The 25,636-nt window shown below is 44.4% G+C and overlaps 1 protein-coding gene and 1 long non-coding RNA gene across 10 annotated transcripts in view; one reads left to right on the top strand and one right to left on the bottom strand.

Moving 5' to 3' along the window:
- NTRK2 (neurotrophic receptor tyrosine kinase 2) overlaps nt 1-25,636 on the top strand; it is a 363,188-nt gene that overhangs the window by 153,823 nt on the left and 183,729 nt on the right. Inside the window, exon 15 of one of the 9 annotated variants that reach the window (XM_066256980.1) lies at nt 1,699-3,847. The exons of the other annotated variants lie outside the window; for them this stretch is intronic. Coding sequence (XP_066113077.1) covers nt 1,699-1,736 — 38 coding nt within the window. The 3' untranslated portion in view covers nt 1,737-3,847. Of the gene's footprint in view, nt 1-1,698; nt 3,848-25,636 lie in introns of those variants that run through there. 9 annotated transcript variants of the gene reach the window in all.
- Nucleotides 3,670-5,491, bottom strand: LOC136324305 (uncharacterized). The gene is made up of 2 exons (XR_010729067.1): nt 5,426-5,491; nt 3,670-5,320 (listed from the first exon to the last, which is right to left on the bottom strand). It is a non-coding gene; the product is annotated as an uncharacterized lncRNA (long non-coding RNA).

Raw genomic sequence — 25,636 nt, 5'->3', positions numbered from 1 at the left:
TGGTTAATTTGGCATGCTTGTCCTACATAGTGCCCTTGAAACTAGTGTGGCTTATGTATTCCTGGAGGCTGAACTTTGAGAAAGAAAGTAGAAAGTTATGAAGGAAAATCAATCAGCGTCCCTATGCACTTCCTAAATTCTCAGTGCTTTGTGGGTGTTTAAATCCATAAATGATGTTTGGCATCCACACCAAGTCCTTTTCCTGAGACTTGGAAGGGCAGGAGACAGAAGTGCCATGGAAATTAAGCTCTGCAGTGTTATTATAAACGATGATACAGATTGGTGGTGGTAATTACAGCGCTGGAGGCAGATGACACCAGCACTTGGCAGACCAGACACCAGGTTGAGGAGGATTGAGAGTCTGGAGGGGTTGTGTGAGAAGTGCCTTCCAAAGCTGAACTTGAAAACATCTTGGCAGTTTCTAGCACGACGTCATCTATTCTGTCAATTACAAATCTGATGAAGATTCATGCAAATTACACACAGAGTTCTATGGAACAGAATCTTCCCTGCTTCTGCTGGGTTTTCATAGGCAAGTTGGAAGAGAATTTGTCCTCCCTGCACAGGGACATGGCAGGGAGGCCATAGAATCAGCGTTCCTGTGTCAGAATCTGAGCTCTGTCATATTCTAGCTCTTGGCCCTTAAGCAAGCTGCTTTACTCTCTGGGCCTCAGTTCTGTCACCAGTAAAGAGGGAGCAAAAGTGGAACCTATTTTATAGAGTTATTGTGAAATTAAAACAGCTGCTTTGGACAAAGAGCTTAGTAGAGAGCTTGACGCTAAGTAGATTAGCTGCTATTCTTGTGCAGGTTGTTTACTCACCTTTCTCCAGCTGAGGGGCAATGAAGTATTTGAGATCAAGGAATTCCATTTTCTATATTTTTGTATCCTCTACTACTGTCTATGATTTGGTTTGTGCTCAGTAAATGTTTGCTGAATTAAATAATACTAAATATTACATATTATATGTTATATATATTATATATATAATAAAACAAACTATATATCTTATCTAATATATAAAATATATGTACAGTATACTACATGTTATATATTATATGTGATATAAGGGATATTATAGCTCTCTATATGTCATATATATATGCTATTGTCAATTTAGGTAATTAATTAATTATAATATTAGGGTTCCTAAAAAAGAATCTAAATTTGTATGTGGTTCATTGTTTCACCAGTGAAATCCAGCCAGTTCTCTGGTTCAGTTGCTGAGTAATTTATCAGTTATTTTAGAAATAACTGGGTAGAATTAGGCAGGGAAAAAGAATTAGGATTATGGTCGATAGGTGTTGCTGAGTTTTTTATTCCCCTGTACATAAAAATTCTGCAGGGGTCATCTATATTGTTCACAGATTTCTTCTACTTAAATTAAAAAGATACTGTCTGATATAGTTGCGGGTGGATCTGTGTCCAGAAATTCTTTGTGTTTCTTTGCCATGTTTCATGTGCCACATACAATTGGTTTTGAGTTTAAAACTAAGTTGCTCGAAGATGAGACGCACATTTTCTCCCAATTTCTGTTCTGTTATTGTATATTACTTTATGTTTCAAAGCATATCCAATGTTGTGTCTTGATTTGGCTGTTTATTTATTATGTTCTTTTAAAAGTGATTGTACTTGTATATTAATTTCTGTTGATTTTCCTTTTGAGCATGACTTATGTTTTATTTTGTGTTTCTTTTAGGTTTTGTTTTGTTTCATAAGATCCCCCTGGATGGGTAGCTGAAATAAAGGAAAAGACAGAGAAAGGGGCTGTGGTGCTTGTTGGTTGATGCTGCCATATAAGCCGGACTCTCGGGACTGGCCTTGGCTTCTCCCGGGAGGTCTGCGTACCTGGGGTTTTCTGGCGGAGGTGGGTGGGGTTTGCAGGAGGTAGTGCCTGGAGCCTGCGGATCGTGAGCTGTGATTGGGGGACACCAGTGCCGAGGCAGCTCACGGCAGCAACGCGGAGACGCAAGAAAACATCTTAAATTAGTGCTTCTTTTTTTGTTCTTACAATCATTCAAATATGGAATTGAAATGAGAGTCCATTGGATTGTGCTTCTCTTCCGAAAGATGTGCTGTTCGACCATACTGGAAATGAATTTGAATTTTATTGTTTCTGTTTATTAAAGATGAACTACAAAGTTTAAAAAAATATCTAAATTTAGGGACAGGTACAAGTAAGTGCGCGCTAAACTGTAATCTCCAGGTAACATGTATTTTAGTATCGTCTTCTGTTATTGTTTAATCAATACTGAATTGAGAGTGTGTTATTCTTCCATCTACAACACAGCATCTGAAAGAGCATGTACCCTGCCTCGCTGTGGGGACTGTGTGATGTCACAAGAGCTTCTTTCCTTCACTAATAATAAAGGTCCATAGCTGTGCAATCAACACTAATCATTTCCTTAAAGTTTCCTGAATGATTTTCTTAAAGGCAAAACATAAAAAATAAAAAGAAGCTATCTGGCTAGGGGCTATAGATTTAGGTTAGGCGTAGTCAGTTCCAGGATGACTAAAGGAGTGAACTATATGCATATGGTGCCCATGTCCTTTCCTCTGCCCTCTGCAATCCACCTGCTTTTCAGAAGTTTGTCGAGTGGCAAGGCCGCCGCATCTCACGCTGTTCCCATAACAAAACTGCAGCTCGTCTGCTCTGAAAAGGCCTGCGAGCAGAATGGCTGGCCTGCTGGGAGCAGGAGTCGATGTTGTAAGTGGGGTAGTCTCCCTATGACATATTACACTACCGCTGGGTTTTCACGGGCAGGACGGCTCTTCCTGACCCCAGCAGCACAGAGGTGGCGGGTCGCTAATGAATATGTGCTTTGTATTGTCCAGCTTCATTGTTGAGAGGGCAGCCTTCCAGCTACAGAACCCTGCACCCCTGCCTTAGTCTTACCGTGGACCCCGGTTTCACGCACTTGGCCACGGCAGTGACCTTGGTTCGTTCGGCTCAGCCTGCAGCAGGCAGGATCCCGGTGGGAAGACAGGCCTGGCTGCCCTGCCCCACCTCACCTCACACCTTTCCTGGTAGGGGAACTTCAGAGCCAGGCCTGGAGCATGTCCTTTGAAACACACAGTCAGCTCTGTACAGCATAGGGAGTCTAGTTCATCATGTTGAATAATTATGTATGGTGTGAGGTGGGTATTGGAAACATTGGGGGGAACATTTTGTAAAATATATGATTGTCTAACCACTATGCTGCATTCAATACAAAATAGTATTGAAGGTTAAAAGAAAAAAAAGAACATGTTCATAGACCATGGCTAAATTGGAAATTTATTACTTATTGACGTTGTTTAAAAATAATTTTTTTGGAAATAGTTACACAAGTTTGGCAATTTAGCTTTAAGGATATATAGATTTTTAACTGGTCTAACATGTTTGAAAATGTTTTGAACCCTATGTAACCAAGGCATTAATCTTAATAATCCAGGATCCTTTTAGGCACCCTCGATCTAGAAAGGTTATCCATGATGGATACTTTATACTCCACCTTTAACATCAGCCACTGATGATGGCATTGCTTGCTGCACGCATCTCACAGTGTCCTGTGGACTACAGCATTCAACGTGGCTACTCTGTACCCCAGCCTGACAGGGGCTGTTTCTCCAAAGCATAAACAAGCTCCTCATTTTCAAAAGTTTTTTCTTTTTTTTCTTTAGAAGGACATTTGAGTGTGAGGGCACTTGGTGTGGGGAGGCCCGAATCTTCTCTGAATTTCCATTTTCTTGCTTGCCGCTAGATGACAGTTCTTGTCACTACTTAGATTCTGATCTTTCCCAAAGGTGTTGATTTACAGAGAGGCCAGCTAATTGCAGAAATCCTGAACCCTGAAAGAAAGATGAAATTCAAACTGGAAGCCAAACAGAGGCTGTCGGGGCGGCTCAAGTTCTTAAATACCAGCCTTTCGGTACATTTTTTTTTTAAGCTTTATGTTATTCCACGGATCCATTAAAAGGCGCTGAATTGTTTAAGGCCTATTTATAAAGTTTTCCAGATCCCAAACAACAACCAAAAAAAGAGTATTTGTACTCAATGGCTAGAAGAACAGTAGGGTAGATTTTTGTTTTTAAAAAGGAGAGAAGTGGACAGATAAGGCAATTGAATATATCAAACCGCAGTTGACATCTCCTAGGGAACGATGGAAACGGCAGGCTATTAGAAAATTGTTTCATATGGTTCTTGAGTTCTTTGATTTTTATTTTTTTAAATCCCTGAAGACCACAGTCAGTAATATAGCGTCTCATTTCCGTACTCTAGACCAGTGGTCCCCAACCTTTTCTGGGCCACGGACCAGTTTAATGTCAGAAAATATTTTCACGAACCGGCCTTTAGGGTGGGACGGATAAATGTATCACGTGACCGAGACAAGCGTCAAGAGTGAGTCTTAGACGGATGTAACAGAGGGGATCTGGTCATTTTTTAAAAAATAAAACATCATTCAGACTTAAATATAAATAAAACAAAAATAATGTAAGTTATTTATTCTTTCTCTGTGGACCGGTACCAAATGGCCCACAGACTGTTACCGGTCCGCGGCCCCGGGTTTAGGGACCACTGCTCTAGACCACCCCCTCCCACCCCTTTGCTTGTGTCCCCTGTATGACATCTTTTCCGAGCTTCCTAATGACATGTAGCATGTCCTTCTGCAACGCTGGGAAAGGACAGGCAGCATGTTTGCTGAAATCAAGTCTGTCGCCCTCCAGCAAGGACCTGGCATTTCAGCACCCAGCTGGTGCCCTAAATGAAGAGCATGCCCTGGGTGGGCGTTCACTGCAGAGGGGCAGCTGTCACCCAGCCCCAGCCAGCTCCTGCCTCCCGGGAGTGTGGGCCCAGGTTTCCAAATCTTCTGATTCTTGAAGAGAAACTTGAGACCTGGACTCTTCTGTGAAATGCCTCTATTTTTAAAAAGTTGACTCAGTTATTTTTAAAACATTAAGTAGGCCAACAATACATGTCTGTGGGCTGCCTGTTTGTTACTTTTGTCTCAAAGCAAGATCATTGTTGTCTCGCTGTTCCCTTCTCTCTTTCCTTTGCAAACATGCTTCCCAGCATCACCATTGAGAGCTCTGTCACTACTGAGTCTAGCGCCTCAGTGGTCTGCAGCATGTCACTCACCTTTGGGGCTCCCCTGTGCCTCCTGCCATCTGGGACCTGTCCCTGCCTGCTCCTGCTCCCTGTCTGACACTCTCTTGCATCACTGTTTGCCCTTTTTCCTCCTTGACTGGCCCCTCTTCCATGAGGCCAGAGGCAATCCAATGAGTTCTTCTTCCTGTTTTGTACGATATGCTGCCTTTCACCAGTGTGCGTGTTGCCTGGCCTGCTCCAGTACAGCCAATGTGCGTGTTGCCTGGCCCGCTCCGGTACAGCCAGTGTGCGTGTTGCCTGGCCCGTTCCGGTACAGCCAATGTGCGTGTTGCCTGGCCTGCTCCGGTACAGCCAAGTTCAGGGGAAAGCATACACTCCCGTCTCACGGGTGTTCTTAACAGACCAGGGTGGCCACTGGTAAATAGGAAACAGCTGTGTTGCCTTCAAGAGTCATGGTTTAGGTCCTGTATCTTGACTCTGGTCCCACTCAGACCCTCCAAGACAGCCGAGATAGACTAAGAGACTCCCACTGTCATCACATGAGACACCGGTCTGAAGCAAAGAAAGTCCAGATCTCAACAGGAAGAACAAGTCCCCACAGACTCAAAAGACAATTCAGGGTTTTCACTCCTGATCTCTAGCAGGGACTGATTTCAATTCTGACCCACTGAATGCTCTTCCCAAAAGTAGGGAGCAGAGATGAGAATTACATAATCCCAGCCCTATCCCAGCACAGAGCACAGAGGGAGTGTGCTTTGGGACCACCCCTCAGGGAATCCTGAGTTACAGCCAGAGTGGTTAGGGCTGGAAGCTCCTCCACTTTTATTCAACCATTGAGGAGCCAACAGCTGAAGGAGTTGGAGGCCAGAAGTCAGTTCTCTGCCAGGTGTGAGGGTGAGCATGAGGGAGGTGCTCCTGCTTTCTCTCTCCTCTTCCTTTTCTCTTTATTTGCTTAAAATCCCTGACTCCCTCTTTCCCCCTTCCTCCTGCTCCCTCCCTCCCTCCCTCTCCCCCTCTCTCCCCTTCTCCTCCTCCCCCTTGTCCTTTTTCTCTTGCTATCATTCTAACTTGATTCCCCAACAACTGAGAGTTTATTTTACTTGCTTTATTGGTTGCTTTCCACACTCATTTCCCCCCTTTCCCACTGTGAAATGGAATCAAAGCCCTGAAGGGAACCTGAGCTCACCCTTCTCTCCCCATCCCAGAACAGAGGACGTTCATTTCTCTGCCCCAGTGCTTCTGTCTAGAGCCTCTCACCTTGACTTTGACCAGGTTTTCTTACACAGCAGTAGAAGCTCATTTCACCTTGCTTTGTCCAGACTTAAGACAGAGCGTGAGCAACTGGAAAGAGGCAATGCCATGTAATCCTGGGCTTTCACAGGGCAGCTGCATCCAGCCTGGCGGGCAGTGCCATTCCTGTCTAGTGAAGGTGAGTGGAGCCTCCCTGGGGTTGTGCCAATGAGCTGCCTGGACTCCAAGGAAGTTAGGGCAGAGTAGGCATCCTGTGGTGTGTCCTGCTGTGTCCACACACCTGCAGCGCCTGAGGACCACGGCAGGCTTACCCGAGGACTCCTGGGAAGAGTAAGGATTCTCCCGGGCAGGGCAGGCATGTAATGTAATTTTCTGTGGGGTGCTGCCATAATGGATTAAGTTAAGAGGATTCCCAACCCAGAAAGTGACGTAGAGACAGCTGTCACAGAGGCAGTTTTCCACTCAAGCCAGTCCGTTTTCCTTGTTTTGCTCTTCAGGGCCAATAAAGCCTCCCAGCCCTCTGATTCTGAGAGTGAGTTTAATTCAGGCGGATGTTGCAATAGAGCCTTGGGGTGGTCATTGGTGGGCATCCAAGATTGGTCGTTATTAACTGTGTCTAAGTGTTAGTTTCCATGAAAAAAAATGCATGAGAAGTAAAAAAACAAAACAAAACAGAGATGTTCCACCACTTTTATTTAAGACAGTCCATTTATGAAAGAGGCATGAACAAATATAAAATAGCCAGGGGTTCTATTTGCATTGTATATGTGTGTCAAGTCATCATGTTGTACACATTACAATTTTATTTGGCAATTATGCCTCAAATATGCTGACAAGAAAAAAAGAAGAAAAATAAAGCAAGCGATTCCAGAGAAAGACAGCTCCTTGAGTGTCACCCATTTCACGCTGGCATCCGTTTGCTGTGGTCCGTAGGCAGCTTGCGAGTCATTCTCACGCCTTGTTTTTCCTTTTAATGTTCTAGGTTTTAAAGTCTTTTTTTTCCCACATTTTCTGTAAATAGTGGACTATCACTTTTTATTTTATTTTTAAGTACTGTTTTTAACATGTGAATAGGTCATAAATGTACTTGTTGAATTCATTCAATTTTTTTTAACAAGCCAATAAAGTTTTATAATTCATCTCCATGTGTCTTGCGTTCTCTCTAGGGCCTTGTTTATGCCCTCTCCCTTCCACAAGCATACCCATCACCCTGGTGTGTCCTTGGTGGTGTTCAAGGGTAAAATTGTTAGAAGAAAGAGTATGAGAAAAGTCATAGAGAGTTGGGGGGATCCCAAACCCACTATAGATTCTGGAAGAACTCTCCCCCCAGAAAAGGACTTTTAAAATTGCTTGACATTGGATACATTTTCATTTGGCCAAAAGGCAATACTAAAAACCAACAAAAAATGTTTAAGGAAATTAATAAAATAAACCCTACTTTGTGTGGGAAAATCCTTCGGTATTTAAAAACTTGGAATGGCCCAAGTCCCAGCAAAAGGACACACTTGGTGCTCTGGCCCTCCTCCATTCTAAGGGACGTTGTGGTCAAATGAACATGACGACTTGTGTTTTCATGGAAGGGGAGACTGAAGAAGACGAGTGGATACAGAGATGAGATACTACCGAACCTTAACTATTAACATGGTGCCCACACTTCACGTCCCTTTCATTTTTATTCCCCGGTGGCCCACACTGTCTCTTACTTATTTTTTCCCTCTCTTTTTTTTTTTGTATTTTTCCGAAGCTGGAAACAGAGACAGACAGACAGACTCCCGCATGCGCCTGACCGGGATCCACCTGGCACGCCCACCAGGGGCGATACTCTGTCCACCAGGGGGCAATGCTCTTCCCCTCCGGAGCATCGCTCTGCCGTGACCAGAGCCACTCTAGCGCCTGGGGCAGAGGCCAAGGAGCCATCCCCAGCGCCCGGGCCATCTTTGCTCCAATGGAGCCCTGGCTGCGGGAGGGGAAGAGAGAGACAGGGAGGAAGGAGGGGGTGGGGGTGGAGAAGCAAATGGGCACTTCTCCCATGTGCCCTGGCCGGGAATCGAACTCGGGTCCCCCGCACACCAGGCCGACGCTCTACCACTGAGCCAACTGGCCAGGGCCTATTTTTTCCCTCTTTTAAGATAAGATTTAAAAGTAAGGTTTGTAGGACCCCAGTTCTGATTCAGTTGAGCTTGCTTCTGGTGACCTTGAAAGGGTTTTGCTCCAAATAAAAGACTGAGGGGTGAGAAAACTGACCCAGTGTGACCCGATGTGTTACTGAGACAAGGACACAGACCCTCCCTTAAGAGTGCTAGTAACTTGTGCTCTTTCCAAACGCCCCTCTCAACTTGCCTTGCTAAGGACAGATTTTGTCAGCCAGTTGGGAGTCACAATAATTTGAGGCAGCAGGCATTGGATGGAGACTCAGGTTTGAATCCCAGCTGTGCTCAAACTAAATGATCCTGGGAAAGTTATGTCACCACTCCATTCCTCAGTTTCCTCATCTGAAAAATGGGATGATGATAATAGTAATAGCGCCTCCCCACTGGGCTCTTATGGAGAGTTAAGTGATATGGTTCAGGTAAAGCCCTTAACACATTGCCTGACCTATGGGAGGCCCTCAGTTCTGCTGATAAAATACTTTGAAGGGCTTATGTTTGCACTGTGTTTGCATATGCCTCCGTAAGTGCCCGCAAATCATGCACATTCACTTGCATGTACTGGTTATATAGCGGTTGTGAATGCACAACTAATGGAGTCCAAGTGAGAGGGAATTTCACTCACTGGGTCATTCTGGATATGTCCCCGCTGTGAAGACCACTTTGTAGCTTTCTCAGGACTTATTATAATTATGCTTTCTAGATCCTTCTTTCTATCCAGGTGGTTCTTGCACATTGATTCTACCTCGGATTTGATACTGATATGATAGTAGGATACGATTTGTGTGGGCCAGTGTGATGATCATCCTGTGAGTTTGAATGGGCTCTGTATTTTGTGGATTCTGGAGAAAATAGCACTGAAGGACCCATCCTAACTACGGCCTGCCTCTTCTGTTCTGACTTTAGTCAGTCAGAAGTTTTGATCGTTTGAACGGGATCTACTTTAACTTGTGTATTTTCCATGTGAAAATATTTGGCTAAGAATAAAAGTGATGAACGAATTGGCTTTTTGCTTGAAAGGAAAGGCTTGTCTCCAGTTCCTTCAAGCTTCAGAAAGAAGTGTTTGCAAGAAATGAGCTACAAATAACTAGATTTCTGTCTTCTATTTCCTGAGGTAATTTCTCATAAAAGCTCTAGTAGGCAGCACATGATTGGCCTAGTTGGAGTGACTTCTTGTTTGAAGTAATAAAATTTCATTTCTTTAATGATATTTTGTAATTTGGGCTATTTTTGTTGTTGATAACCCATTTTTAAATAAGTGGCATTAAAGTTTTACCAGCACTTAATTTAAGGTACTTTTGCTGTTGTTAACACCTTTCCTAACACATTGGGAAGTGTGAGCTACCATTGGATCTAAGAGGTGTAGTGCTAGTTGATGGGTATTGATTTCTCGCTCTGTACCCAGCACACATTGCGTTTTAAGTATTAAAACATGTATTAATGTATCAATTCATTCCCAGCAATTCTGAGAGGCCAGTGATTATATTGCTCCCATTAAAATGTAAGGCACCTTAATTTCAGCCTTGTGAGACCCTAAGCAGAGGTCCAGCTAAATTGTGCCCAGACTTCTGACCCGTAGAAACTAGAAGAAAATAAATGTGTGCTGTTTTAAGCTGTAAAAAAAATAAAAAAATAATGAAATAAAATGTTAGTAAACTGAGGAATAGAGTGAGCCAGGCCTTGCTTCAGTTTACCTAGATAATGAGTGCTAATCCCGGGATCTGAATTCAGGCAGGCTGGCTCAAGTGCCAGAGATCAGAACCACTATCCTCTCTGGGTTGGCCCTCTGAGCAGGGCCGGGAGTGAGGGGAGCCCAGCAGGTGCCTAGGGCACTCTAAGGGCTGTGCAAGTGCCCAGTGGTCACTCTTACCAGCACTAGTGGTGGAGCAGAGATTATTATTGTGACAAAACACAAACTTCAGTCAACTGGGTAGGCACACGCTGTCCCAGGAAGCCCCTGGTTCCATGTGCCACTAGCCCGCTGAAGGCCTTGACTTGCGGGTATAGGGCACAATAGTGAAAGTAACACATATTTTCAAAATGTTACCTTATGAAACAGAGAAGTTGCAGGAGGTAGCTATTCAGTGCTAATTAACTAATGAGAACCCAGAGCATGCTTTTTTTTGCTTTGTCCATTGTAACTGAAGATGGATGTGTTGTTTTTGATTGTTCTAAAGTGAATTTTCTTGTTGCTCTTGAACTTGAGTACTTCCTGTTCACTGGAGAAGTCCTGCCCCTCTGATGAGTGATGGTGAGGGAAACAGCCTCCACGGGGTGGGGTGGGAGGGGCAGGGTGGGAAGGTGTGTTTGAGGACATATCCTGTCTCCTGCATGCAGAGGATCCAGTCATTGGAACGCGGTGGCGGAAAAGGCCTGAGCTGCTCCTTGCCTCTGAGACACCGTGAGACAGAGCCGCATCTCAGCAGCTCAGTCACGTCGACACTCCTGTCCCTGAATGTCCTGTCTGGCAGCCAGTGACTGAAAGAGGCTGCCAAGGACACATGCTAATTTTCCAGTCCTTCGGTCAAGCCTCACCTCACACACCACAAGACCCTGGGGCCTGTGTTTGCTGAATTAAAATCTCTGCCTTACCATAAACTAACGAACAATAAGTTCTTTCCTCTCTCATCTTTCAAATTATTTTTTTATTCTGTTTCCCAGGAGGCAAGGAGATACCTCTTTTGTTATTTGCCATTCTTTTATTTCTTTTTAGTAATTCCCTTCATACAGTGATTAGTCTTGCTGAATCAGCTTCAGGTAAGTTCATGCAATTTCAGTCAAAATCCTTGCGCTTTGAGGAGTAAGAGTCATCAGCACTGTTTTACCTTTTGTGAGAGTTCTAGGTTTTATTTATTTTTATTTTGTATTTTTGTATTTTTCTGAAGCTGGAAACGAGGAAAGACAGTCAGACAGACTCCCGCATGCGCCCGACCGGGATCCACCCAGCACGCCCACCAGGGACGACGCTCTGCCCCTCCGGGGCGTCGCTCTGCCATGACCAGAGCCACTCTAGCACCTGGGGCAGAGGCCAAGGAGCCATCCCCAGCGCCCGGGCCATCTTTTGCTCCAATGGAGCCTTGGCTGCGGGAGGGGAAGAGAGAGACAGAGAGGAAGGAGGGGGGTTGGAGAAGCAAATGGGCGCTTCTCCTATGTGCCCTGGTCGGGAATCGAACCCGGGTCCCCCGCACACCAGGCCGACGCTCTACCACTGAGCCAACCGGCCAGGGCCGAGTTCTAGGTTTTAAATGAACTATTGGATTCATTTAAATAGCACCTAGCCTATTAGGGTGCTTCAGGCTTGGTCAAGATTACTTCCTTAGCAGATTTTCCTCTCTGCATTAGGCTTCCGGATTTGATGGAGATCGACCACCTCTGTACCCCCCCCCCCTTTCTCTGAACGCTGTGGTTTACTTTGGTGCCGGTGGTGTGCTGGCGTGTGTTTGTATGGCGGGTGACTAGCCCATGTCCGGTGGTGGAGAGGAGTCCAGATATGTTTGCCCTGTTCCACCAGTGGAGGCTTATCTCATACAGGGCTCATCTCTCTGCCTCTGCAGTCCTTCACGATGGGTTTCATCTCTCTTTTCTCCTTCTGTTTCCTCAACCCTAGAGGAGGTGGGAGAGGCTTCCCACTGTAGTCAGTCTCCATGGCCTTACCGTTTCTTGTTTGTCTCTTTAACTTGCCCATACCTCTGTACACTGTCCCTGCATCTTGCAGTTTAAACCATTTGGGGTGAGTTCTTTTTCCTTGACACGGCTCTCACTGAGACATATACTAAATTCTTTAGTACATTCTTGTTTTGTCTTATCAGACAGTGAGCCAAGTATGGGGAGATACACAGTAAGCTGAACAGATACCGTCTTGGTCCTCATGGGCTATGGCCTAATGCTCATATCAGTAGTGTTGAGGCCATTATTGTCTACACTTTACACACGAGAAAAAAAAGGCTTAGAAAGTTGAGTAACTTGTCCAAGGTCACACAAATTGGATTTGTCTGCCTGTACAACCCATGCTCTGGCCCCACTGCTCTGAAGTCAGCGCTTTCTTTTGCCTCTTGGGGGACCTGTGTCTGTGAGCGCTGAGATGGCCATCAGACCTCTGCACTACATTTCAGCGGCTCTAATTCCTCCCGACTCAGTATAAACTGGTGCAAAGTATTCCCTCCTTTGTTACCTATTTTCTCTTCCCCTTTTATCATTGAAAGAATTATTTCCTTTTCTTTTTCTCTAGTTTCCTTTTCACTCAACGAAACACACATAAACATGCTTTGTTCTTTCTTTAATTTTTATACATTAGAAATTTACAATTGCTTGGGTGGGATATGTGCATAGAAGAGGGATTGTGTGTGTGTGTGTGTGTGTGTGTGTGTGAGAGAGAGAGAGAGAGAGAGAGAGAGAGAGAGAGAGAGAGAGACTAGCAAGGAAAGACAATAATTCTCCTAAGAGACACACACAGAACAGAGATATTGTATACTTTATGCCCTGTTTGATTAAATGGGAATTTAATCCCAGCACATATACAATTTATGCCATTATCAAACTGCCCAGTGCTTACTGTGATTTAATGCCCCCAACTCCTTAAAAAGCTTCCCATATGGTAGTTTTTGCTTTTTGTTTTTACTTCCTTATAAAAAGCAAGAAGTTTTGCTGAGAAGAAATGATTACAAATCCCAAAAGATTGGTGTTCCGTTCTGAGCTCCAAGATGTAAGGATTGAGTGGATTTCAAACTTGGCTAAATTTCTGACTTGGCAAATGCTTCCATCCTTATTTATGACAGCTTGGAAACTTCCATTTTCCAGGGCTTATAAATGATGCTGCTGGTTCGGGCTCCCTCTTCTCTCTTGCTGTGAATTATGAAATAACCAGCCTGAAGGCTTCCTTTTAACATTAACCCTCTTAGCAGAGTAAGTGTGTGTGTGTGTGTGCGCGCCCGCGCATGCATGTGTCTGTGTGCGTGTGTGTGCATGCCTGTGTGTGTGTGTTCGTATTCTTTCTTTTCTCAGTGATGAGGCATGGTTTGCATATTTCACACAGGCAGCATACTTCCCTTTTTCTGCTTTTCCACAAAGTGACCATCTGATGTGTTGAGGTTTGGGGTATTGGGGGTGATAACCATGTGGCCTTTCTTGTGGTTACCTGGGACATCTTGGCCAGCAGTCCTCTAAGGGACTGTGCATCTCATCCTCGACTGGCAATTTAACAGCTGGAATTCTGGAGCAAGTCAGGTAACAAAGAAAGTCTGAGTTTTTCAGAGGTTCTGAATAGGTTGTTTCAGAGGATATTCATGCCCATTTTTTTTTTTTTAGTAGAAAATTGTCAAAATGGAAGAACATTGAGAAATTATTTCCTCATATTTCCTACATCTCCTCCCCTCCTTTTTCTTTTTCCCTCTCTTTCTCTTGATGCCACGCCCAATTTCTCAAAGCTCATTTGAAGTTCTCTTAATAAGTGCTTTTCTCTTTGGATTCATGTAAATGGTGGAAAAGTTGGGAACCTCTGATTATTGGGGTGAACGGGCAGATTTTGCTGAAAACAAGCGGTAGAAATTTTCCAAGGCAGACTGTGTCTGCTGAGAAGCTGATGCCCAGATGAGATTAAAACTGCAAGGATTTTAATCAGGGGAAACTCTGTGTGAGAGGAAATGGAGAAGAAGCCAGGGGAGGCTGTGAAAACAGGATTTTCAGGCAAGTGTGACCTTGGGGAATGAGAGGGAGGGAAGGTTAGGTCAGGCATCCTTGACCATTCACTCTATGGAAGTATGGGCAAGTCCACTGGGGAGTCTTCGAGCCAGTCGGCCTGTGAGGAGTCCCTGTCTCCTAGTGTGGGTGTGCCTTCTATTCCCTCTACTCCCAACTGCTGGTTGGGGAGCAGTCTGCGGGAAGCACAGACTCGCTGCGAATGAGAGATGGATTTGACAACACAGGTGGGCTTCAGGGTGTAGCTGGGGCCCTTGGTCAGTTATGCTCCCGAAGTTGAAGTCTGCAGGGTGCTCTCAGACAGGAAGAGCTGTCTTATCTGACTTCCACTTACCGATGTACTAGACAACGACTGCCCCCATCGCTCTACACCACGCCCATCTGACGGTGACCTGAGCACTCCCTGGTGGACGGCTGGGTTCCAGTGCCCATGGGATCCTCTGCTTCTTGAAATGACCTGCTACCAGTTACATTGGTTAAAGGAGCTTCAACTATACTGCTCACAAAAATTAGGGGATATTTCAAGATGAATATGAAGTGATTGAAAAAGCATTTGATTTTTTTTTATTAAACAGGAACATCAGAAAAGCAAATTATAAGTCAAAGAAAGTTGTTTGATTATGCAAATGAGATGCAAAACCAACTTTTACTTCATTGTATAGTGAAAATGCACTATACAAAAGGCTGAAAGTACTGGAGTATCTGCACGTTCCCTGATCCCCTAATTTTTATGAGCAATGTATAATCATTTTTTAAAAAAAGAAAAAGAAGAAAAGAAAAGAAAAAGGAGCACCCTGGACAGGCCAGTCAACATTTTTTTTTTTTTTTTTTTTTTTTCCTGAAGCTGGAAACGGGGAGAGACAGTCAGACAGACTCCCGCATGCACCCGACCGGGATCCACCCGGCATGCCCACCAGGGGCGACGCTCTGCCCACCAGGGGCGATGCTCTGCCCACCAGGAGGCGATGCTCTGCCCATCCTGGGCATCGCCATGTTGCGACCAGAGCCACTCTAGCGCCTGAGGTAGAGGCCACAGAGCCATCCCCAGCGCCCGGGCCATCTTTGCTCCAATGGAGCCTTGGCTGCGGGAGGGGAAGAGAGAGACAGAGAGGAAAGCGTGGCAGAGGGGTGGAGAAGCAAATGGGCGCTTCTCCTGTGTGCCCTGGCCGGGAATCGAACCCGGGTCCTCCGCACGCTAGGCCGATGCTCTACCGCTGAGCCAACCGGCCAGGGCCAGTCAACATTTTGAAATACTTACAGTGTGGCTTTTGAGCTGTAGCCATCCCTTTATTTACAGCAACATAAAACAACATCTGAAACTAAGACCTGCTTTTGTTTCTTCTCGTCGGCATACTCCAACCACAAGTGATTTTATTTCATTTCATTATGTGTTCGCTGTCAAGCAAATTTCCAGTCATGGCAGCGCCCATCATCAATTCATCCTCCTTCAGGGGAGTGTTGTTGGAGGTGTGCCTCAGAGCCTGGCCGGCCACCAGGGAAGCACTGGGTGGACAGCGAACCAGCCTCTCTACAGTGACTCACCCTGCTCTCCCGCTGCCCTCCAGCTGAGTGGTTTTCAAGAAAAATGATGCCTTACTCAGATTCGACAGACTTGATGGAGTACTTCTCCTGTGCTAAACCCTCTCTTGCCCAGTCCAGTGACTGCAGATGTGAGTGAATAGGTGACCCCATGGGGACTGGCCCCCTGGCCCTCAGGTGTTGCTATGCAGGCAGCCCGGGCTCAGGGAGGGTGGATCGTCTGGTTTTTCAAGACAAGGGGAGATCTGGGTTTTTTGTGTGAAATTCCCAGTTTTTCAATGTTGGCAAGGCCCGTCACATTCTTTAAACTCTCTGCGAGCCAAAGGAAACATGTCTTTTTGCCAGATTTTGCCTGTTGTGACCCTCGTGCTGGATAGTCTGCTCGCTGCTCTAAGGTCTGATTCTTCTGCCACAGCCCAGAGCAGAGCGGTCTTTGGCTGGGCTTCCTGGAAGCAGATACTGTCGGGAGGATTCACGTGTGAACCATTTATTAAGGGTGTGCCTCAGGGTCACGTGAGGGAGTGGGGAAGCAGGGCAGGGAAGAGGGAGCTCACGGGAGAATAGTTTCAGACACACCTTCTGGAGGGGGAACTCTGGAGCGGAAGGTGTCCCTGGAGATGTGGGGGTGTTGGTCTTTCCTATCTGTACACCTACTAGGCACTGACTGAGGGTCTCAATAGGCAAAAGTGGGCTCTAGTAGCTCAAGGACAGCACTCCACGAAGGTGGCACAGGTTCTGGCTGCTGTCCAGGCTGGGCGCACCAGGCAGCCATGTTGGACCCAGGGGACCCCAGCCCAGCCCACTCCCAGAGATCTGTGACTTTTCCAGGGCCACAGCTAATCAGAACCACAGGTCAAATCAACATTTGAATCCTGATCTTCTGACTCCAGTCTGGTTCAGTGCTTGTTGACAATCTCTTAGCTGCTTCTTGATGAGACCAGTGTGTGAATTCAGATGATCCTAGACTCTGACTGCTTGGTATGTCAATCCCAGACATTTAAATGGTCTCTTCTTTTAGAATTGCATGGAGGGAAGACTTCTTGGCTCTTTGGAGGAGGCAGAGCAGGTTGATAGGAACCAAGAAGGTCCTCTGGAACTCTCAACATTTAGATAGCCCCTAATGGGCTCCTGAGGGCCTGTGATGGCTCCTGGGTTTAAGTTTTGCTCTGCGTTTGGTGATTTCATATTGGAGATGCAGACAGTGTTTGGGGTGTTCTGTACCCCAGGGCTGAATTCCAGGCCTATGAGACACAGCCATCTTTATGCTTTTGAGTTGGGACTTTTCTAATAGTAGTTTATATAGTCTACATGATTCACATCTATAGTATACTATTTCCTTAGGAGAGTGTAAAACTATTCATGCATTTAATTTAAATATACATCCTCTAAACTCCAATCAGTTCCCCTCGCAGGGAGTCTATCAGGGGCAGAGAGAGAAGGCGATGCTACTGCACCACATGTTAACCAGATATCTCTGGTGTGTGAGGGTCATGGAGGCAAAACCAGATCAGATATATATATAATTATACTCAATCCACCATGTCTGTCTGTTCAGGCCTGGACCTCTGCCTTCTGCTGTGGTAAATACCACCTTGCTCACCTTTCCAAGCCTCTATGTTAGCCGGGACAGCTTCCTTGCCTGCACTTCTTGAATGCCGTGCTGAAATCAAACCATATGTTGCCCCCTGATATCTGTCAAACTTGCCCCATTTTCTCCAGTCCCACTACTGCTGCCTTCCTCAGGCCTTCCATGTTTGAGAGGGGCAGACTGGTCTTCTCTCTCCTTCTTACTATGCTTCCTTTTTTTTTTTTTTAATTCAGTGAGAGGAGGGGAGGCAGAGACAGACTTCCATATGTGCCCCGACCAGAATCCACCTGGCAAGCCCACTAGGGGACACTACTCTGCCCATCTGAGGCATTGCTCAAAAACAAAGCTCTTCTTAGCACCTGAGGCAGAGGCCATGAAGCCATCTCAGTGCCTGGGGCCAACTTGCTTCAATTGAGTCATGGCTGCAGAAGCAGGAGAGAGAGAGAGAGAGAGAGAGAGAGAGAGAGAGAGAGAGAAGAGGGGGAAGGGTGGAGAAGCAAATGGGCTCCTCTCTTGTGTGCCCTGACCAGGGAATTGAACCTGGGATATCCACACTCTGGGCTGACACTCCACCACTGAGCTAACTGACCAGGGCTTCCATTCCTGAGTCTGATATTTTCCTCCTACAATATAGACTTGAGCTAGTCACTCATCACACATCTCTGGCAACTTGCACAATGAAGTAGACCAAGACCAAGCTACTCAAAAGGGACATTCAAACTCTAGAACATTATTCAGGCTGATGATTCAACCATGCCTTCCCCATCTACCACCTCTGTTCCTCTTTCCCAAGCCACTCACTTCACCCGGCTTGACCTTATTTCTCCCACCACCTTGTACATTTATCTGTCAGAGTCCTGTCACTTACTGACTGGGTGACCTTGGACTCAGCCCTTAACTCTTCAAGTCCCAGATTCCTCCTCAGGAAAATGAAGGTGGCAAATAACTGTTTTGTGGGCTGACCAGGAGAATTAAATGGGAAAAGTATGGCAAGACAGTAGGATAGTGTGTGAAATGTTGTAGGTGCTTAATAAATGATAGCATTGTTGTGATGATTATCATTACCATTGACCCTTTCCAAGGCCCCAACTCAAGTCCAGTCTTCTTCCTAGAAGTATCCCCAGAATTGCTTGCACAGAAATGACATCTTTTCCCCCTATACTCTGTACTAGCGTTGTGCCATATTTGATCATCTAGTAAGGAGAGCCTGGTTCTCCTATTGCTGCATTAAATTGAGTTATTCCAAAGCACAGGACTATGTTCTACTCTTATTCAGGATACTGTCTATGCTTTTAAAGGAGCAAATGAAATGTATATAATAATCAGTCGAGTTCACATCTGTTGAGATGTGAGAATGTCTCTGGATAATGCTGTGTGGGACCTTAGGCTGAAAGGCTTGATCAGGAATAGGGACCCTCTGAGGTAAGGAAGACCAATAAAGTTTTAGGATTCTGAATGCAGCCTGATCCCCCTGTGTACAGTTCAGACTAAAGTTTGTTGGGGAACTTCTTTGGTCCATGGACCAGTAATATTTTGATGTATTAGTTTCTTGTGGTTGCTGTAACAAATGACTACACACTTGGTGGCTAAAGCAGCAGACGTTGATTCCCCCACAGTGAGGAGGCCTGAAGTGTGTGGTGGAGGTGTCGGCAGGGTTGGGTCCTTCTGGAGGCTGTGAGGGAGACTCTCCCATGCCTCTCCCAGCTTCCGGTGGTGGCTGACAGTCCTGGGTGTTCCTTGACTTGTACATGCATCACTCTAATCTCTGCCTCTCTTCACATCACCTTTTCTCTCTGTCTCCGTGTTCTCTCCTACTCCTGCTCCTATGAGAATAACCGTCATTGGATTTTGGGCCTACCCTAAATCCAGAATGATCTCATCTTGAGACCTTTAATTATATCTGCAAAGACTTTCCCCCCCCGAAATAAGATTGCCTTCAGGTTCCTGAAGTTAGAGTTGGACATTAGCTTTATTTTGGAGGCCTCTGTTGAATTCACTGCACTTCAGAATGGAGTTTACCTGAGAGGTTGGTAGCATAATGGAATGCACATGAGGGAAATGCCAAGAAGATCTAAATTCACACCTCTATTTGGCCCATGCTGTGGACCTATTTCTAAACCTCCCTAAATCTCAGTTTCCCTTTCCATAAAATAAGGATAAAAGTTAAGAATGTATATATTTATCTGACACAGAGCAGATTCACGATGTAGTTATTGTCTGTAGCAATTCCCACTACTCATTTACTCATTTAATAAAAATTTAAATCTCGGGACATCAGGGTGAAAGAGACATATCACATGGCCCTCAGTCATACTAGCGTTTGGAAGAGAGTCAGTGTTTGCTGAATGAATAAGCAAGCGTTAGACCAGGGGTCCCCAAACTACGGCCCGCGGGCCGCATGCGGCCCCCTGAGGCCATTTATCCAGCCCCCGCCGCACTTCTGGAAGGGGCACCTCTTTCATTGGTGGTCAGTGAGAGAAGCATAGTTCCCATTGAAATACTGGTCAGTTTGTTGATTTAAATTTACTTGTTCTTTATTTTAAATATTGTATTTGTTCCCGTTTTGTTTTTTTATTTTAAAATAAGATATGTGCAGTGTGCATAGGGATTTGTTCATAGTTTTTTTTATAGTCCGGCCCTCCAACGGTCTGAGGGACAGTGAACTGGTCCCCTGTGTAAAAAGTTTGGGGACCCCTGCGTTTGACGGACTTGCTCAGTGCACTGGAGGTGGCCTTGGCCAGTGCAGTTATCTCCCACATTTAGAATATTTGCTTTCTGCCACTGAGCTTTTACAGAAGACCTGTATTAGTACCTGTCTTCCGTGTCTGAAAGGAATCTGCACAGGATTTTTGTTTTTAGGAGAAAAGGCAGAGAGTGAAGATAGTAGTCGACAATGTTTCCCAGAGGGCCGTTACGGAGGTGGCGCGCCCTCGAGAGGGGCACTGCCTTGACTTCGTTAGCGTTATTTTAGGTTTTATGCTTTATTCGATATGATTTGGTAGATTATTTTGAGGGGCTGGGAATGTTAAAAGTTTTCCCATATAAATTAATAGTAATTGCTTCTTTGCTTTACAGCATTTTTGTGTATGAGAGGTTTCCTAGGAACGCTCTACTTTTGGATAGTAGGGGAAATCTAAATTTAAGCAGCTTACTAACTGCAGGATGAACTATGATGCTGAACCCTTTAAGTAAGCTCAGTTTTTTGGACTACCCAAAAACAGAACTCTTAAAGAATTTTATTGCATTGTCATTTATTTCAACGGCCCACATATGTGGCCATTATAGTGGGTTTTATTGGGAATTTATGTCAAGTGGCACCATGGTGTCACAACCAAAGAAAAGCTTACAGCACTGAGCAAAGTGGAAATGTCAGATGCATTGAGGCCAGGCAGGTAACAGTCTGGGTGGGGTAGCCCCCCTGGAGAGAGCATGCCTTTTAGAAAGAGGGCAGCTTCCACTAGTGCATGCATTCATTCATTCAACCATTTATCTTGCGCTTTGTCCTCGGTGTGGGTGTGGAGGCCACAGGGTTGAACCAGGCAAACTCTGTATTCTCATGAGCAGGTGTCCCCAAACTACGGCCCGCGGGCCGCATGCAGCCCCCTGAGGCCATTTATCTGGCCCCCGCCACACTTCTGGAAGGAGCACCTCTTTCATTGGTGGTCAGTGAGAGGAGCACTGTATGTAGCAGCCCTCCAACGGTCTGAGGGACAGTGAACTGGCCCCCTATGTAAAAAGTTTGGGGACCCCTGCCATGAGGCTTGTGCTCTGTGAACCCAGCTCCAGTTGCTACATGGGAATTCAGGCCCATTGCTGCCAAATCATCTCCTTTTTAAAGAGAAGAAGCCAGAATTGTATGTACAAGCTCCTGATTTTTAAATGTTGGCAAACACTGTACATTTCTGAAAGAACACTGTGCAGGCCAGACAAAACTTGTCTCTTGATTCCATTAGCCTTCAGGCTGTCAATTTGTGACCCCCGGAGTGGCATCTCATGGCCGATACCTTCAGAAGCATTTTCTCAGTGTCTGATTTTTAAGCTACTTCTCACTTTTCCTGACCTCACCGGAAGTTGCTAATGGTCAGGGCTTATTGTCTGTGTACTCCCAGATTGGAAGATTCTTTGGTGTCCCATCCAGTATTTTAAGGTAAGCTACCCTTCATCTATCAGCATTTCCTTTCTAATTCCATCTCCAAATCTTTGATTACTTTTTTTTTGTTCTCACAAGCTTCAAAATAGGCTCTAAGCACTGTCATCTGGTTCTTAGCATGTCTTCTCTTGATGGTCAGAATCTAGCCTAAACTCTTAAATAAAGTGCCTGTAGAGGAGCTGATTTTAAGCCTCCTTTTCTGACTCTGCCATCCAATTTTCACAGCCTCTGAGTTGCACTGACTCCCAACCTTAGGTGTGATATTAATTTTTCTCAGAGGGACGTGGGTTTAATAGATTTTTTTAAATTAACATTTTGTAAAATTGGAGCTGTCATACTTTATGGCAGACGGATACAAATGTCTATAATTATATTTTTGGCACTATATCTTGAGAATTGTCTAGAAATGTTTATTTTAACCCCTTCCTAAAACGTCTGATTTATAGGCAGGCCTCTTTAAGCATACCTCTAACAGGCCCAGTTGTCATGACAACCCAGAACATCATTTGTCAAAAAGCTATAACTTCATTCTATGTGGAAGCTAAAAATTTATCTTTCAGGATTTATTCTTATGAAAGGGAAATCTTGCCTTTCCTTGTATCTGCTTTTTCTCCTTAATTCTGCTTGTCATTAGAGAAACTCAGGGTTCAGGGAAAGAGACCCCAGAGAATAACATATACCTCCCACCTTTTACCTCACTTCTCCGAACACATAAATTCTCTTAGCCACCCCCCCAAAAAATAGAATTATCCCCCTTGTGTCTCTAACTCAATATGATTTTTTTTTCTTTAAAGACAATTGGAATAAAAATTTTAATTGATTTTTTTGTTTTGTTTTGTTTGGGTTAGTAAAGTTTTAAGGAAGAGAAGAAAGAAGATGTCTCTTAAAAGCTGAAAAAGAGTGAGATATTTAATTATCATATTAACTTGTGTGATCTGTTGTTCAGGGATTGCAAACTCAATGACTACTAGAAGGGCCAGACAAATACATAAATTAGTGCAGTGGGATCCTGGGGACACTGCACACTCTGTCTAAATGCGATCGTGTCTTTGTTTCTTTTGACAGAAGGCGAACCCTTTTGTGGCACTGTTTATTTTTACTTTTTTTCAAGAGAAGCTAGAAATCAGTATTTTTATGTGTAATTTTATGATTTTAAAATGCTGGCAGATAATGTATAGATTTTTTTGTTTGTTTGTTAAACAAGGTAATAGTCAAACAAAGCACATCTGAGGGCAAGTTCACTTCCATGAACTTCCAGACCCAATTTCTGCCCTATGTACACCATATTACACAATAGTTTAGAATGTCTTTATTTCCTCTATATTGAACAACTAAAGCAATTTTGCTCAAGTCTTCTTGGGATCTGTTTTGTTAAATAATCTTTCTGTTGGTCTCACTGGAAGTGTTCCCCTGCTCACTCACTCGCATGTTGGGTAGCTGTTGGGCTCTGGACTGAGTGTGGGAGTAAGCTATAATGGAGGCTACTTCAAAGACCCACACACTCTTCCCTCTGTCAGTCCAAGATAGATGGCAGGGTCCAACAGATGCCTTCTGGGATTGTGCAAAGATTTATGATGCTCTCTTTCTGCCTTTGATAGATGGGGCAGTTTCATCCTCTTCACTAAGCTCCATATTTTTCTGTTGTATTGGAAACTCCTAGATGGCTATAGCCCTTCCACAAGACATAGCAAGGATTTTATTTTTCTTCACTGAATTTCAGTGTGTTTGTTCCTCATATAGCAATGGGCAAAAACATTAGTAATTGTTGGGAATATCCCATCAAAAACATCTGAGGGCAAAGCTGCTCTGTAGCTATCACTGATCTAGAATAGGAGTGATTTTAAGGGTCACCCCCTTACAGTAGACACTCACGACTAATCCTGCTTGCAGTTAGATTTAAGGCATTATGGGGTTTCTGTAGAATTATACCGAATACAGAAACATACTGTGGCTCTGGCAATAGAAGCAGGTTCGAAGATGCTTTGTGCCATTCAGATCCCATTGTTATCTGGTCTTTTCCGGCTTTCCCCGTGCCCTCTTGTGCTGCCTTTCACTCTTTCTAGGAGCAAGCCTTATTGAGAGTCCTTGCCAGTTTCCCGTTACTGTCATGCTCTGAGTACAGTCAGGTGATACTCTGTCTCATCTCATCTAAACCCAGTCAGGGCTTTCTAGAGCCTGTATGAATGTTATCAGTTCTGCCCACTTGTTGAGCCTTTTAGGGCTCTAAGAGCCCACCAATTACAGATGACAAGAAGGGTAACTGTAACTTCAAGAGCAAACCACTGCTCATACCCAGGATCAGTTTCATGGAAGGTGACTTGCACCTTCACATAGGGTTCCCTGTAGAAGGTTTCTTGGTTTAATGCTCTACTGTTAACATTTTGGAATTCTTAAAAATTTATGAACAAGGAGTCTGCACTTCATTTAGCATCGGGCACCACAAATTATGTAGCTGGTCCAGCTCATACTGCAAAACATAGGCAAAATCGACAAACACAGTGACCTTCTTGCTCAGGCAATAACTAACATTCCTTGTAGTGAGTCTGGCCTTAATCTCTTCGCTCTCGGGTAACTGGTATACCTTTGGCAGGGAAAAGCCGTAATTACTGCTTGTGCATTCCTTCCCACTCTTCCAGGCAGGCTGCCTTAAGAAAGACTTCCACAATTCAATTCATGCATTTTATCTGGGAGCTTGAAATCACCTACATATCTTTTCAAGTGTAGCTATCTTTTAAGGTGGCATTTAGTAGCTGTCACGATTCATCAATCAGCAATTATTGAGTCCCTAGCCCTGTGCAAGTCACCTTTCCTCGCTTGCCCTATCATCATTATCAATCATCACAGTATATATATTCAGGGCTCATCTGCGCATAACCCTGCTCTGCAAGATGGAGTGTGCTAAGCAATTTTCTGTTGGTGAAATGAGGCTGGCTCTGAAAAGGTAGCCATCGCTGCCTTTGGAAGAGTGAATTTCTTCACATCAAAGAAGGGTGTGTCCAGAAACATGGGATTATTTTTCTGGCATTTGCACTATGAGACGCAGACAGAGATAACAACAAACCTACCGGAATCCAAAGATGACACATTAGGTTGGCTGAAAATCGAAGATGCCTCTTGGTAAGAGTCATGTTGTAAAATCGTGCAAAAGCATTGCCCTCTACATCAGTGCTGAAGAGAGTGGCCACAGAAGGCTGACTCAGGAAAGCCAGCAGATGAGGAAATAATCTGAAATCATGTATGTAGGAGTATTTTGAAAAACAAACTCTGTGAAGGTAATGTAAGCCATTGTTCTCATTCATGATTTGTAGAGCTTGCTTGAAGCAGTTTTGGCATCTCCCCCTGCAATGCCAGCAAATCCTAATCTCACATAAAACTCAAAACAATTGACAAGATGAAACAGCTCCAAAAATATCAGGAAGCCCCCATGGTTGAGGTGTAAGACAGTATTTAATGGCTCGTGCCTTGTTCCAAGGCAGAATGCTGGTCCGCATTGTATCTTGGGGCTTTTTTTTTTTTTTTTTGAGAGAGAAACAGAGCTCTTTACTATTTGAGCAAACACCATAGTTCTGCTCTTTGCCAAAACATTTTGAGTCAGCCTTATGGTGAAAGTAAAATTGTTAAAAATGTGCTGACATCTTTTGAACATTTTATTAAAGAAAAAACTACTTTTCAGATATTTAAGGCCAAACACATTGGTAAGAGGCAGAAAATTGCCTCTAAGTGGGTAGAAATGCAAGCCAAGGGCAACCCTGCCCGTTTGCCCAACAGTTGGTTAGAAAATGGCGGCTACATTGATGTTTTTATCTGAGGGAAGTAGCCCTGCAGGGAACTGAAATATCTTGGATTGAGGAGGATTCTCTCAGATTGAATTAATTTCAGCAAAATGATGATCAAGAACCCATGTGGGAGCACGTGTTACTGTGGGAGACAATGTGATGAGAAAAAGAGGACAGTATCTTTAAAGGACTTGCATTCTAATTGAGAGAACAAGTTGATCACACTAATATTACATTACGTTAGACTATAATGTGTTTCTAGTATAATCTAATACTATCATAGATTATAGAGAACCACTTTTTCTTTTTCTTTTTCTTATTTTAAAATCAAAACCCCTGGAACCAGATGCTTGGATTTGGGAACTTTCTGGACTTTTGCAATGCAGTAAAGTTTTCTATAGTG

Source organism: Saccopteryx bilineata, chromosome 2 (genome assembly GCF_036850765.1).
Source record: "Saccopteryx bilineata isolate mSacBil1 chromosome 2, mSacBil1_pri_phased_curated, whole genome shotgun sequence".
NCBI classification, from domain to species: domain Eukaryota; kingdom Metazoa; phylum Chordata; class Mammalia; order Chiroptera; family Emballonuridae; genus Saccopteryx; species Saccopteryx bilineata.
The sequence above is the reverse complement of the archived record's forward strand: the minus strand, read 5'-3'. Positions and strand labels throughout refer to the sequence as shown.